Source organism: Macaca fascicularis, chromosome 3 (genome assembly GCF_037993035.2).
Source record: "Macaca fascicularis isolate 582-1 chromosome 3, T2T-MFA8v1.1".
NCBI classification, from domain to species: domain Eukaryota; kingdom Metazoa; phylum Chordata; class Mammalia; order Primates; family Cercopithecidae; genus Macaca; species Macaca fascicularis.
This window is the reverse complement of record NC_088377.1, coordinates 13,057,501-13,072,672: the sequence shown is the minus strand read 5'-3', so window position 1 is coordinate 13,072,672 and position 15,172 is coordinate 13,057,501. Positions and strand designations below refer to the sequence as shown.

General features: G+C 47.8%; 1 protein-coding gene across 8 annotated transcripts in view; it reads left to right on the top strand.

The window, feature by feature from the left end:
• The window catches only part of ITSN1 (intersectin 1), a 247,173-nt gene that overhangs the window by 210,048 nt on the left and 21,953 nt on the right, over window positions 1-15,172 (top strand). For 5 of the 8 annotated variants that reach the window (XM_045387760.3, XM_045387763.3, XM_045387758.3 and 2 more), the window contains 3 exons: window positions 1,395-1,501; window positions 7,641-7,824; window positions 9,670-9,768. In XM_045387760.3, coding sequence (XP_045243695.1) covers window positions 1,395-1,501; window positions 7,641-7,824; window positions 9,670-9,768 — 390 coding nt within the window. Of the gene's footprint in view, window positions 1-1,394; window positions 1,502-7,640; window positions 7,825-9,669; window positions 9,769-11,617; window positions 12,485-15,172 lie in introns of those variants that run through there. The other 3 variants (XM_045387764.3, XR_012432038.1, XR_012432037.1) reach the window with 3 other exon arrangements.

The following is a 15,172-nucleotide window of genomic DNA, read 5'->3' as shown; positions in this document are numbered from 1 at the left end:
CCTGAGGTGATGCCTCCTCATCTTGTCAGTCCTCCCAGAAGGACCGTGGCCACCCCAGCCGGAACTATGGGGAGACGCGGAGCCAGGCGCTCCTGCTGCTCAGCAGGCCTTTTTCCCCACATCCATGGGAAGGTGGCGGAGTCGGGTGCTCCTGCTGCTCAGCAGGCCTTTTTCCCCACATCCATGGGAAAGTGCCATGTTAGGAGACAGGGATTTGCAGAGATGGACCTGCAGTTTGGAAAGTGCTGTGATAGTCTGGAAACCACCACCACCACCACACCAAATGGGTGTGAAACCATCTTGTCTGATAGTCTTCACATCCAGGAAAGACAGAGCAGGGCCGGCCGCTGTTGGAGGAGTACAGGGTGAGTTGTTGGCCGCAGGACCACCGTTAACACTTAGGAAGCATTGATGCAAATTCAAAAAGGTACTCTTTTCTCAAGGTGTTTGACTGTTATTAAATATACAGTTCAGGATGTCCAGGGTGCAAGTGTCACCCGTTAGATACGGCTCCTTTGTGCACTCTGCAAAACGCACCACCGTATGTGGCTGCCCTGGCACATGCCAGGTTCAACGCCGGCTTAAGGACTCCTGTGGAATAGGGCTCCCAGGGAGCAGCCGCAGCCCAGCCGAGTTTATGTCGAAGATGGGCTGTCCCCTTCCCTAAAGAGCCTTCCGAAGTGCCTCCTGTCTCCCGTGGGAGAAAATGACCTCCTTGCAGGCGGGGGCTCTACCACACGGGGTTCCACTGAGATCTGTGATTTACTGCGAGTTGCCCAACCACACAGAGCGTGGAGGGACTCACTCATTTTCCAGAGCCCAGGAGAAGGGCGGCACCCACCCCTTGTAGTGGGCCTGCAAGTACTGGGTCTGTCCAGGGTCAGCCCAGGAGGCTGAGGACGCAGCAATGGAGTCAGTCACCGAGGTGGCCACTGGCTTATTAGAGGACCTGCCGCCTGGGCTGCTCCTCTCAGAATGCCCTCGGCTTACCTGTGCAGATGAAGGGACTGCCCATAGCCACCGGCATCTTTAAGACCTGCTTTTCACACCGGCCCACCCCCTCCCAGTGGGCAGGTGAGACCGCCTAGCCTGAGTGCATGACTTGGTACCGGCCTCCCTGCTTGTCTGGTGGAGTTAAGTCCTGTCTCCTGGAGACTAGAGCTGGCCTCCTTCCCCTGTAAAACAGTGCAGGCCCTGCGGGGACCCCTCCAGCCTCCAGGGCAGAGGAGGGGCCCTCTGCTTCAGAAACTGCAGGAAAGCCGGCGTTCACCTCTGGGCCTCTCAGCCAAGGCACAGACACCTGAGCCCTCTCCCTGCTCTCAGCGGATCGGTGTGTGCGTGTGTGAGTTTTAAGCTAACTGCTTTCTGAACTGCTTCGTTTTCTGCATCTGTAGATCTTTCAAAAACCCCTGATGGAGTCTGAGCTGCTGACAGAGAAAGAGGTTGCTATGATTTTTGTGAACTGGAAGGAGCTGATTATGTGTAATATCAAACTACTGAAGTAAGCCTCTCCTCTAATCCCCAGCCTGGCTTGGCCTCCTCGGCTCTCACGCACTAGCACCTCTGTGGGTCTGTGTGTCCTTTCTGCATGCTGCCCTGTGTTTCTTTCTGGCTTTTTTTTTTTGCTCATTGCCAATCACAAGCACCATCACCCTTTTGTGCCTTCATGCTTTCTGGAAACGCACTCCGAATCTCTCATTGCGAGAGTAGGTCGCCTGGGCACCCCAGAGCCTGCTGTTGGGTGAATGACTGCGGTGGTGAATTTCCAGGGCTAGGACGAGGCTGGCTTCTGATGGCGCTGGCTCCATCCTGAGGCGTGGGGCTGCCCACTCCACGCTTTCCCTCGGACGCGGGATCCCATGGGGGATTATTGGTCTTTTGAGGCATTCTTGGCCCTGCAGATGGAAAAGTGTGGAACTGTTCACTGCCTGACGCCAGCAGTTCCTCAGGATCACTCCGGGAAGCCGACCCAAGGCTGCTTGTATTTTCTTCCAACTTTAGTTTACAGAGGCAGCTCCAGGGCCAGGAGTCAAGAGACCTGGGTTTGGATTCTGACTTACTCACTGCCTTTCCTTTTTGAGCCTTAGTTTCCCCATCTGTAAAATGAAGGGGTTGGATTCGATCATCACAAAGGTCTCTTCCAATTCTTAGAAAAAAAAAGTCAAAACCCAAAATCTGTATCCACCACGCTCTCACTGTAACATCACTTGCTAGAATACAGATTAAGTCACAGCCTCCAGGACGCGTGATACTCCCTGCTGGGAGGAAGGGCCACCCACTTCCTGGGCCCGAGGATGGAGGGTAGGCTCCAAGAACCTTGCGTCCATTCCTGATCTTCATCTGTGTCCTTGGGAAGCCACCGTTTCCTAAACGTGGTCTCTGCATTGTTCTTATAAAGTAATTTCAGGTCCCCGCTTTCCTGAGCGTGTGTTTGGGAGTGGATGAAGGGATGGAGAGGAGGTGTGGAGAGGTGGACACAAAGAAAGATACATAATGTCTGCTGGCTTGGTGCTCTAGAAGACGAATAATCCAAGGTGACATCAGGCAGGCTTGTAGAGAAGGTCTGGACTTCACTGGCCCCCACGCCGATGCTGTGGAAACCTTTCGAACTTCGGTCTGGTGTCAGTTTCGAACTTAGGTCTGGCGTCAGACCCCTGGGCTCACATCCGCTATTGCCTCTGGCTGTGTGTCGTCCGGCAGGTCACTTTGGTCCCTGGGCCTCAGTATTCTCATTTACATAGATGATAGCTGGGCACGGTGGCTCACGCCTGTAATCCCAGTGCTTTGGGAGGCCGAGATGTGTGGATCACTTGAGGTCAGGAGTTTGAGACCAGCCTTGGCAACATGGTGCAACCCCATCTGTACTAAAAATACAAAAATTAGCTGGGTGTGGTTGCGGGCGCCTGTAATCCCAGCTACTAGGGAGGCTGAGGCAGAAGAATCGCTTGAACCCGGGAGGCGGAGGTTGGAGTGATCCAAGATCGCACCACTGCCCTCCAGCCTGGGCCACGGGGTGAAACCCTGTCTCATAAAAAGAAAAAAAGAAAAGAAAATATACCTGTAAGTTAAAACCTTTTTCCTTGGGCAGCTATCAGTAGGGGCTGGGGGAGGCGGGAGAGGCGTCTGAGGTTCCCAAGCAGCCCTTAGAGAGGGCTTCCCGCGCTTCAGGGTTGGCCTGAGGGAAACTGGTGTTGGCCTCAGTTCCCAATACCTCTCTGTTGTCTTTTAAGTCCTGTCTGGGAAGCAGCAGCCTCTTTCTTGAGCTGTGCGGGGCCGGGCTTCTTCCTCCTGTCGGCTCTGACTTGCTCCACAGCGATGGAGGTGGGAACTGACAGCCCTGTTACAGCTGAAGCAGCGAAGCTCAGAGAGGCTGAGTGACTTCCCTAAAGTCACACAGCAGGGTGGCTGCTCTGTGGATGATGCCTAGGTCCCAGAACAGAGACTCTGCCCAGTCCTGCCCCCGTGGAAAAAAGCTTAGACCCAGAAGTCAGACATCCCAAGTTTTTGTCTGGGCTCCAGCCCCTCATAACTTGTTTTGGGCATTAAGATGGCAGTCATGGTGCTTGTCCTGCCTACCACGCAGGGTCATTCTGAGAGCAAGGGATCGGGTGTCCCAGGGGCACGCCGTCGATCAGGGCGCTGATGTGTATGGGGCTGCCGGCTCCCCTCCACCCCAAGGTTCTCTATCCCCGTTCCTCTGATTCCTGGATTAGCTAGTTTGGACTAACTGGCTCATGTCTTCATCCTCCAGATAAAATCTTGCGTTTAACTGGAGCTTTCTGGGGACCTGATTTCTTTTTCTTCTTTTCTACATTTTACTAGAAACAATCTCAAATATACAGAAAACTTGAAAGAATTGTAGAGTGAACATCCACATCATAAACTGGACAATGAACTTTGTGCTGTATTTGCGTGGCTGCACAGACATAATGTCTTCATGCCGAGGAATAACTGTGATGAGGGGAGACCGAGGCTCCTGGCAGCCGAGAGAGGGAGGCATTTGAGGATAAGGAGAAGTTAAGGCAGCAATCCCCGGACTGCGACCAGTGAGCAGCCATATATCTGCTACTCCTGATCCTACACGCCTTGTATTTGGGGTGGGGCAGGGGGCATGGCAGTTATCAAACGAGTCAACAATAAATAAATAACGTGAAAATAGAAAGGGCTAACTGGGACACATGGACTTCCTACTAGTGATGCTTCACTGAGGGTTACAGTGAAAGGCTGGCGCTCTCGCAAGGAAGCTGAGACCTAAGACATGTGCCTTTCATAGACAAGGTAGGATACACAGGTCTAGAACCTTTTTATATCCAGAGTCTGGAGCAGGGCCCTCAGGACAGCTGTCAGAAATGATAGCAGAAGGGCCGGGCATGGTGGCTAATGCCTGTCTGTAATCCCACACTTTGGGAGGCTGAGGCAGGCAGATCACTGGAGGTCAGGAGTTCGAGACCAGCCTGGCCAACATGGGGAAACCTCATCTCTACTTAAAAAAAAAAAAAAAAAAAAAATTAGCTGGGCGTGGTGGCACATGCCTATAACACAAACTACTCAGGAATCTGAGGCAGGAGAATTGCTCGAACCTGGGGAGGGAGCAGAGGTTGCAGTAAACCAAGATTGCGCCACTGCACTCCAGCCTGGGCAACAGAGTGAGACTGTGTCACACACGCACACACAAAAAGAAATGATAGCAGAAGGGAAGCAGAAGTGAGGTGGGGTGACCAACCCAGGTTTGGGGAACTGTTTTTTATCAAGAGCCTTTCCTGTCCCCTTGATGGAAAAAGAAAAAAGAAAAGAAAAGAAAAAAAAACTAGTCTCAAAAAAGTGTTTTTCTTAAATATTTGACTCATCTTCCTTTTAACTTAAGAAGAATGGATTCCATTTTATCTTGTTTAAGCAGAAAATGGAGGAAAAATAGAAAATAAAAATCAGTTTGGGGTAAAGACAGATGGTGAGAAAGAAGAAAAGGATGTGGGGCTGGGAGAAGGAGAAGAGGGAAGGAGAGAGGGCATGGAGCGGATGGTGGGAAGTCCAGCAGGGCGAGAAGTACAGAGGCCGAGGCTGGGACCAGCAGGGAAAGGCCCGAGGGCGAGATGGCGGGAGCAGGGCAGCCGCATCTGGGAAGATGGGCAGGTGCCCAGAGCAGCTTGGAGGCGGTCGTGGCAGTTGATGGGTCAGGGCCTCTGAGGCTGTGGTTCCAACCATGGGCTCTGGAGTCAGACCTGGGTTCCAGGGTTACCTCTGTCACCTATTAGCTCTGTGACTTTAGTCAAATCACTCAATTTCTGTGTGCCTCAGTTTCCCCAATAGGAAATGGGGATAATAATATATGTAAAACTGTGTCTGACACATAGGAAGCATTAATAAATGCTAACTTCATGACTGTCTGCTTGGGCTGCAGACTTCAGAGGGTTAGGGACACTCGTGTTCAGCAAACATAGAGCGCTCTTTGAATTGTTTGTTAGCCAGTCAACTGCCTTTTGTAGTTCAAGCCCTCTCATCTGTAAACCTTTCTAGGAGACTGCCAATCAGCTCACCACACGCAGCGCCAGTGGCCCCTCTCAGGGCTGTGGCTGCAGCAGCTGAGTCACCTGATCCCTGGGCCTGGTAACACCCTGCAGTCCTCATAAGTCTTTGCCTATACAGTAGACCATCCTGGATGAAGACCCAAGACTGAATCTAATAGGTGCCTAGTCCATAGCAAATCAGGCCTAATTTTAGGCCTGTCTGCTGGTTGGGTAACTCCAGTCTACAAGTGTGGGTCTGCAGAACCCAGGAACTAAGTCCTCAAGACAAATCACTGTCTGCAGATGATCTTTCTTCTTTTCTTTTTTTCTTGTCTCCTTCATCCTTTAAGAAAACATAGGCCAGGGGCTGGGCACGGTGGCTCATGCCTGTAATCCCAGCACTTTGGGAGGCCAAGGTGGGCGGATCGCTTGAGGTCAGGAGTTCGAGACCAGCCTGGCCAACATGGCAAAACCCCGTCTCTACTAAAAATATAAAAATTAGCCGGGTGTGGTGATGGGTGCCTGTAGTCCCAGCCACTCAGGAGGCTGAGGCGGAGGTTGCAGTGAGCTGGGATTGTACCACTGCACTCCAGCCTGGGCTACAGAGTGAGACTCTGTCTCAAACAAAACAGGAGAAGGAAAGGGTGAAAGTACTTTTTATTCTCTTGTTAAAAAAAAAACTACTCCTCATAGGAAAATGATGGAATGATGGAATTTCTTCCTGTTTCCATTCCTGGCAAGTTTGTAACACGGCTATTCAGGGCTCTCATTCCCCCAAATTATTGGTGACATCGCCCTTGAGCACATTTCTGCACGTTGCGGTATTTCACACCAACCTCTCAAGGGGACAGTGGCCTTTGGGCCATCCTGAGGACACCAAGCTGCCTCTGCTCCCCACAGCCCAGGCAGCCAGCGCTGATCTCCCCCTGAGGGCATCCACTTCAGGTGGAATCGCTGACTGCTCACACCACATCATTCATGGTCCCTAAGTTTGTCTCCTTGGCTTGCTGGGTCCAAGGGATTTTATTTTAGCTGAAAATGTGGGAGAAAGAAAAGAAAGTGATCTGAAGTTTTTAAAGCCTAATATAAATATTGCAGAGCTTCCTTGGAATTCAGTAGCCCACCCCATACCTCAAAGGCTTCTCCAACATGACCATGAAAGCAGCCAAAGGCATTCAGTAGGGACATCCTCCCAGCCTTGTGTTAAAGTCTTAGGTTATACCATTTTGTTCCGTCTACCCATCCATCCACCCATGATCACTGACTAGGATAGCTGAACACACCCATGGCTTCAGGTTGTCGTCCTGCCTGCAGTACATTGCTGTCCTTACCGTGTATAAGCTCAGTGCCGTGCCCTTCTTCCAGATGCTGGTGTTAAGGGTTCAGATGTTGAAGTTGGGAGAATGGAAGCACTGTCCTAGTTACCATAGCTCTGAGCACTCACACTGCAGGCAGACCCCGGAACAAACACTGCCCAGTCCTATCAACACCTCTCCTGGATTCCAGGAGATACATGTTTTGGGTTCACTGGCCCATTATCATAGCAATAGACCTCTTTTCTGAACTCCTCTTAATTTAGTTAACTTAGCTCTAGCAATGAAGCAGCAAATCGCAGGGGTAGTTCAAACAGTCATTTATGCCTGGCTTTTGCTGAATCTCATGGGGTTATTTTGCCAAGGCAGTTCTTTTGCCATCTTAATTATGTTCTTTTTAGTCCAAAAATCAACCTCCCCCATCCTCTGGCAATAGCAGCTTCCCTTGGGCAGAAGTGTCTCCTGGAAATAGGATCAGTGCTCAGGCCACATCAGCCTGGGGCTTTCACCACCGATAATCAGTGTAGTGAGGCATCAACACAGGGGACCCGTTTGAGTTGTTCAAGAAAAATCTCCATATTTCTGCACAAGAAAAACAAATTGTAACAAACAGCCACTCTGCCAAAGAGAAATGCCCTGGTGCTACCTCTCTGTAGCCCTAGACTCATTTCTTTCTCCATTCCTTGTCTCCCAAATAGATCCTTTAGTGGCCCTTGAGTCTGTGCCCCTCATACACATTCTGTTTCTGTGCAACCTAGAAGTGTGCCGTGGTGCTGTCAGACAGTGTGAAGGCGGGGGGCTCACCTCCTGTGTTTCCGTGCAGAGCGCTGAGAGTCCGTAAGAAGATGTCCGGGGAGAAGATGCCCGTGAAGATGATTGGTGACATCTTGAGCGCCCAGCTGCCGCACATGCAACCCTACATCCGCTTCTGCAGCCGCCAGCTCAACGGGGCTGCCCTGATCCAGCAGAAGACAGACGAGGCCCCAGACTTCAAGGAGTTCGTCAAAGTAAGGAGCCAGGCTGTGCAGACACTGGGCCCCAGAGTGGCGATCTTTGGGCAGCTGGACGTGTGAGGGGCTCATTCAAAAGTCTGCAAGGGTGTTCCCTCTAGAGGCCAACAGGGCCTGGGGTCTTGGCTAAGCCTTAGGGGACTGGCACTCACTGGCAAGTATGGTTGTCACCAAAGGGGTGGGCTTGTAGAGGAGGGGCGAGCCCTGGGCTTGGAAACTTTGAAGTGTCTTCAAGGATCTGTTTTCCAGATGCTAGTGGTGTTATTTGGATGCCTGTTTAAATCTTTCATTTCATTTGCAAGGCCCAGGCAGGTCTCAGATTTCCTCTTGTGTTTAATCGCCACATCCTCAGTTCTTTGTCAGTCTGTGCCCCTCACTTGCAGAGGGAATGGCCAGGACTCCCAGTGGCCCCTTCATTCTTTTTGCAGTTGGTTCTGCTTTATGGCGTCCAGCCCTAGGCAGCCCGTGGGAGTCAGTGTGGGATGCCAGGACCTCTTCCTTGGGGGTAGCAGGGGTCTGGAGAGTTGGGTGTCCACTGGGGGATGTTTGGGGAGGTAATGCGGATGCTGCTGGAAGACCTGCAGCTCTGGGACTTGGCCTTGGTCAGGGTGGGTCTCTGCTGGTCATGCTGGTCCATTCAAACAGCCCCCACCTCTCCTGGAGAAAAACAGGAGGAAAAGAATAAAATAGCTTCTATGAAACAGGTATCTTTCGATGGATAAACAGCAAAATAATAATAGCAGGCATATCTTTGGATCTCATGCGTTTTGGGGACAGGCCGTCCTCACCTGCCCTAGAACGGTGCTTGTGGACTTACTGTGGTGAGGCATAAGCGTGGCCTCTTCTTGGTCAGAGCCTCGTGTGAGCTGCTTGTTTCTGCCTCCCGTGGTGTTTCTCAGCCTAGACTTGCCAGCCAAGGCAGGGGGCACTCTGAGGTCATTCCAAGGGGAGGAAGATTGCTCAGAAGAAGGCCTTGGGTGGATGGAGACAAGAGAGCAGACGCTGAGCTGCTGGGCGCCATGGACCACCTGGGGTTTCAGCCAAGGGCTGGGCTCTTCCTGGGCCCGAGCAAGATGAGTTCATTGTTGGATGCACTTGAACTTCAGGGAAGTGCTGACACCAGTCCAGGGCAGGGGTCTCATTGTCCCTCCCCACCTCATCTCAGCGGGAGTGTGGCATGTCGTTGCCAGCTGCGAGGTGTTCCTGGAGTGATGGTGTCCACAGCTGGAGCAGGTCCCAGTGCTGACAGTTATCAGGACTCCGGACTCCAGTCAACGCAGCTGCCTGTTTCTAAGGCATTTAACTGGACCACAGCCATTGACAGCTAAGGGGCCAGACCCTGAAACTGGAGTCTTGACATCTGGTGTCTCAGCTCCTCTCTCTCAGCCCTGCCTGGAGCTCCCAGAGGCACGTGCAGGCTCCACCCAAAACTAGACAATGAGATTTAGCCCTTCCAGCAGCTCTAACCGTATAGTCTTGTGACTCTTGTTCCTGGGAATGTTATAAAGTTTTTGCAGACATCCAGACAAAATATTCTCTGTAAAGCCGGAATCTCATCTCTGTGCATAAGGAACTATGCATGCCATGGAAGGTATGCTGAATCTGGAGTGCAGGGCTTAACCCTGCTGGCTGAGTCACGTCTGTGGGTCTCCATTCTCCATCTGGAAAGTGTGTCATCCTGGACAGGGTAACTAGTCAGGCCCTTCCAACCCCAGGTCTCTCAGTTGACATCCAGATGAATGAGATAATGGGTGGAGAGTCCTCGCTGTCATTAGTATTGATGTCACTAACTTTGGATTTTGCAAGTTTCTTAAGTACGTTTAAAAACATCTCTTATTTCAGAGATTGGCAATGGATCCTCGGTGTAAAGGGATGCCACTCTCTAGTTTTATACTGAAGCCTATGCAACGGGTAACAAGATACCCACTGATCATTAAAAATGTAAGTACCTGTCTTGCCTTTTCAAGCAGGGGAATGCTTTCTCTGCACTGGAGGGGGCTGGGGTCATGGACAAGTTTCCCAGCGAACACACCTGGTAGCTATTGTGTAGAAAGCACAAGACAATAAGGTGTCAGAGAGGTCTGCTTGGTAACTCAGAAAGAAAAGCTGGTTTATCATGCAAAGAGCTGGCCAGGCACGGTGGCCCACACCTGTAATCCCAGCACTTTGGGAGGCTGACACGGGCAGATCGCTTGAGCCCAGGAGTTCAAGCCCAGCCTGGGCAGCCTAATGAGACCCTATTTCTATTTTTAAAAAAATGAGAGCTAATACTGCACAGCCTTCAGATGTGTGACCAAGTGGCTTCTACCTTGTAAATCAGAAAATGAGAGCTTAGTCCTTGATTCTTTTTTTTTTTTTTTAATTTTTTTCTCTAGAAGAAAATAACATGGAATCACAGAAACAGTCTGTGGTCTGTGCCTTTCTCCGTTGATTCTTTCTTAAAGACAGGCCCAGTGCCTCTAGGCCTTGATTTTCTTAGCAGAAAAGAGAAAGAAACATAAAGCTACGATCTGTCTTCAGAAGGCCATTGTGAGACACTGTATTAGTCCATTCTCACACTGCTATAAAGGACTGCCCAAGACTGGGTAATTAATAAGGAAAGAGGTTTAATTGACTCAGTTCCACATGGCTGGGGAGGCCTCAGGAAACTTACAATCATGGTGGAAGGGGAAGCAAACACATCCTTCTTCACGTGATGGCAGGAAGGAGAAGAATGGGAGCCCAGCGAAGGGGAAACCCCTTATAAAACCATCAGATCTTGTGAGAACTCACTCATTATCATGAGAACAGGATGGGGGAAGCCACCCCAGCGATTCAATTATCTCCACCTGGTCTCTCCCACAATATGTGGGAATTATGGGAACTATGATTCAAGATGAGATTTGGGTGGAGACACAACCAAACCATATCAGACACTGTGTGTTGATATTAGATGATTGTTATTCTCCTGTCACTTTAAGAAAGCCAATACCAAAAGAAAAAAAAAGAACAAAATTAGGATTTCAGTGTCCCCACCTGTAAAACGGATTTAGATGTCCTCTGAGCCTATGTTTGTAAAACCACACAGAGTATAGCTCCTGGAAAGAGGTTTTAGATCTGGTTCCTTTTCATGGAAAATGGTATTTAGACATTCAGATGTGGGCACTGGTGTGCTCATTGCTACTGGGGTGATTTTGCTTTGTGTTCCTCTCAGTGGCAGAGCTGGGAAATATATGAATGTCTTTTCATGCACACATATTTACATATGCAATGTATATGCACATATATTTATATTTATTTCTAGATCCATCTATCCATGTATATTAGAACTCATGAATTCACACCAATACCTCCTATTCTAATCCAATACTGCAGAATTTATTCCAGCCTTTCTCCTTATGCATTTGTAACTCCCTACTCTGTGAAGAGCCTGGCTCTCATTATCCTCAATATGTTTCCTTATTTGCTCAGTCTTCTTACATGTGACAAATCTCCCTCCCACATAAGCCATCTCCTCAGTCCAGCCCCAGCTCAACTCCACAAAATACACTGTAGATCTTTGGCTGAGTTAAATAATTAGCTTTGAAATAAGCTTTCAACCTACTGTTTTCTCTCTTCCAATGCCACAGTTACTATTTAATTAGCTCAGTACTTCTCTTTTTTCTCCCAGTGTTTAATTGCAAACTGAAGTTGAAAACAAGTTTTTAAAATAGGTGTTCTAGATCTAGCCAATGGGAGAAAAACTAAAACAAGAAAAGGACTGAACAGCACAAATATTAAAAAGGGAAAAAACCAAACTCATTATTTGCAGAAACACAATTGAAAATCTTCTAGAGCACCCAGAAGAATGAACTGAAAACCAGCTGAACTAAGAAGAGAACTGAAAACCGTGGTCAGCTATGAGCTATGAGATACGTATGAAATACACTAAAGTACTAAGGCTAAATAATTTTATGATACTGATGTGGAGAAATTCTTAGCATGGTCTCAAAGAAACTTAAAGGATTTAGATCATAGCAACCTAAAAAATACCCAAACTTTCACCTGGGCATGGTGGCTAACGCCTGTAATCCCAGCATTTTGGGAGACCGAGATGGGTGGATCACTTGAGGTCAGGAGTTCAAGACTAGTCTGGCCAACAGGATGAGACCCTGTCTCTACTAAAAACACAGAAAAAATTAGCTTGGAGTAATGGCATGTCAGGTTTGAGTCCCAGCTGAGGTCTGAGGGGAGTGGGTGGATGTGGGTCAGGGAGCTGAAAGAACACTTGAGAGGCAGCAGGTAGATGGGACATGGCTTTATTCAGCAGCTCTTTCATACTGTCAGTGTTGCCCTTATATACATCCCACACAATAGTGGCTTAGAGCCAGGTGATGAGCCTCCCATGTTATGGCTACATAGCTGTGATTATATAATGCATGGAATTGTGCACCTGCGCTCTAATCCTGCTGAGTCATGCAGGATGTTTACATCTGCCTATGCCTGCCTGGCTGCAGCACAGCCATGTTCCTTACATAATGCATACCTGTAATCCGAGCTGCTCAGGAGGCTGAGGCAGGAGAATATCTTGAACCTGGGAGGCAGAGGTTGCAGTGAACCAAGATTGCACCACAGCACTCCAGCCTGGGTGACAGAGTGGGACTCTGTCTCAAAAAATAAAAAAAACAAAAAGCAAAAACCCAAATTTTATTCCAGGGAACAACCTATATGTTCATTAATAGGAATGGTTAAATAATTATGGTAGATCTGTACTATGAAAATATTTTAAAAGATACAAGGCAACTTCTACTCTATGTATTAGCGTGGAAAGACACTGAGAAAATGCTGTTATGTGAAAAAGCAACACTAAACTCACTAAGCAATCCTACAGTATGATGCATTTTTCCAAAAGAGGGGAAAACTTTATATGCAACTATTAAATATATAAAGGGCATCTAAAGGAGTGCCCTTCAGTCTCTTGGCAGTGGTTACCTCTGGGGTAGGAGAGTGAAGGAAATTTTTACATTTAATGTACATATTTCTGTAATGGTTGAATCTTGCATACCAAGAATGTGCTAATGTGTTATTTACATAAAATTTTTTCTTAAAAAGTTCTCACCACAAAATATAATGAGCAAAGTTTAAAGACAAATGACAGGCTGGGTATGGTGGCACATGCCTATAATCCCAGCAGTTTGGGAGACCAAGGTGTGGGAGGATCGCTTGAGGACAGGAGTTCACGACCAGCCTGGGAAACATAGTGAGACCCCCCCCATCTCTACAAAAATTTTTAAAAACTCAGCCAGGCACGGTGACGTGTATGTGTAGTCCTAGCTACTCCAGAGGCTGAGGCAGGAAGATCCTTGAGCCCAGGAGTTTGGGGCTGCAGTGAGTTGTGATCACGCCACTACACTCCAACCTGGGTGATAGAAAAAAAAAAAGAGAGAAAATGAAAAGACAAATGACAGACATAAACTGGTTAAACATATTTTTAGCTGTACATACATAGCAACTAAAATATAAATATCTATAGCTATATCAAGTACCCTTAAAACAACCACAAATACTCTAATAGAAAAATAGGGAAAGGCCAGGCACGATGGCTCATGTCTGTAATCTCAGCACTTTGGGAGGCTGAGGCAGAAGGATTGCTTGAGCCCAGGAGTTGAAGACCAGTCTGGGCAACATGGTAAAACCCTATCTATACAAAAATAAAAATAAAAAAATTAGCCAGGCATGGTGGCGTGTGTCAGGAGGCTGAGGTGGGAGAATCATTTGAGTCTGGAAGGTCAGGCTGCAGTGAACTATGATGGAGTCACTGCGCTCCAGCCTGGGTGACGGAGTGAAACTCTGTCTCAAAAAAGAAAAAAAAAAAAAAAAAAAAGGCTGGACATGGTGGCTCATGCCTGTAATCCCAGCACTTTGGGAGGCCAAGGCGGGCAGATCACAAGGCGGGCAGATCACAAGGTCAAGAGATCAAGACCATCCTGGCCAACATGGTGAAACCCCACGTCTACTAAAAATACAAAAATTAGCTGGGTGTGGTGGTGCACACCTGTAGTCCCAGCTACTCGGGAGGCTGAGGCAGGAGAATTGCTTAAACCCGCAAGGTGAAAGTTGCTGTGAGCCGAGATCACGCCACTGCATTCCAGCCTGGTGACAGAGCGAGACTCCATCTCAAAAAAAAAAAAAAAAAAAAAGGTAGAATATAGAACTGGGAGTTGCTGAGAGGCAGTAGGCAGTATAGAATAGCAGTAAAGAGCATATAGCCTGGAGCTAGGCTGGCTGGGGTTTGAATCTGGGTACTTACCGCTGTGTGCTCTTGGGCAAGTTGGGCCTCAGTTTGGGCCTCAGTTTCTTGTCTGTAAAATAGGGACACTGATAGTACCTACTGCATAGTGATGTGAGAATTAACTGAGTTAATGTATGCAAAGTGGGTTATACTAGGCAGTATATAAATGTTTTATCATTGAGAACACTTATGTACTGAATGTACATAAAGTTCAAACTCACAGGCAATGAAAGAAAATACATAACAAAACAAGAACATACTTTGATTTGGGCTTGCCAGATGGGCGTATATTGAAAAGATTGTAGGTCCTCAGTGTTGGCAGAGATCTGGGTGGAAGTTAAATTGATACAGCCTTTTTTGGAAGGCGATGTGTAGATCAAACTATAATTTCTCTTTGGCTCAGCAATTCCACCTCTAGGAATTTATTCTAAGGAAGTAATTTAAGAAATACTGAAAAGTTGGAAGCAACATGAAGTTTCATGGGAAGGTAGCTACTTAGATGCATTGTGCTCCATAACGTGCTCTATCATTATTGGGATCGGCCCCAATAATAATATATTATAAACCCTCAAAAATGATAATATATATGAAATGGACATGGAACTATAGTACAATGGACATTGTACTATAAAGCAATGTACAAAACAGTACAGTGTAAAATGGTAGTTTTTGTAAAATGGTAGTATGATGCAATTTTTATTTTTATTTTTATTTATTTATTTTTGAGACAGAGTCTCACTCTGTCACCCAGTCTGGAGTGCAGTGGCACGATCTCAACTCATTGCAGTGTCCCCCTCTTGGGTTCAAGCAATTCTCCTGCCTCACCCTCCTGAGTAGCTGAAACTACAGGCATGTACAGTCATGCCTGGCTAAGTTTTGTGTTTTTAGTAGAGACGGGGTTTCACCATGTTGGCCAGTCTGGTCTCAAACTCCTGACTTCAAGTGATCATCCTGCCTTGGCCTCCCAAAGCAATTTTTATTCTTGAAATAATGGGGAGATTATTGGTGATTTTTAGGTTCTTTATAACTTTTTGAATTTTCTAAATTTTGTACATTGTACAATATTAATTTTATAATTAGAAAAATTGATAAACC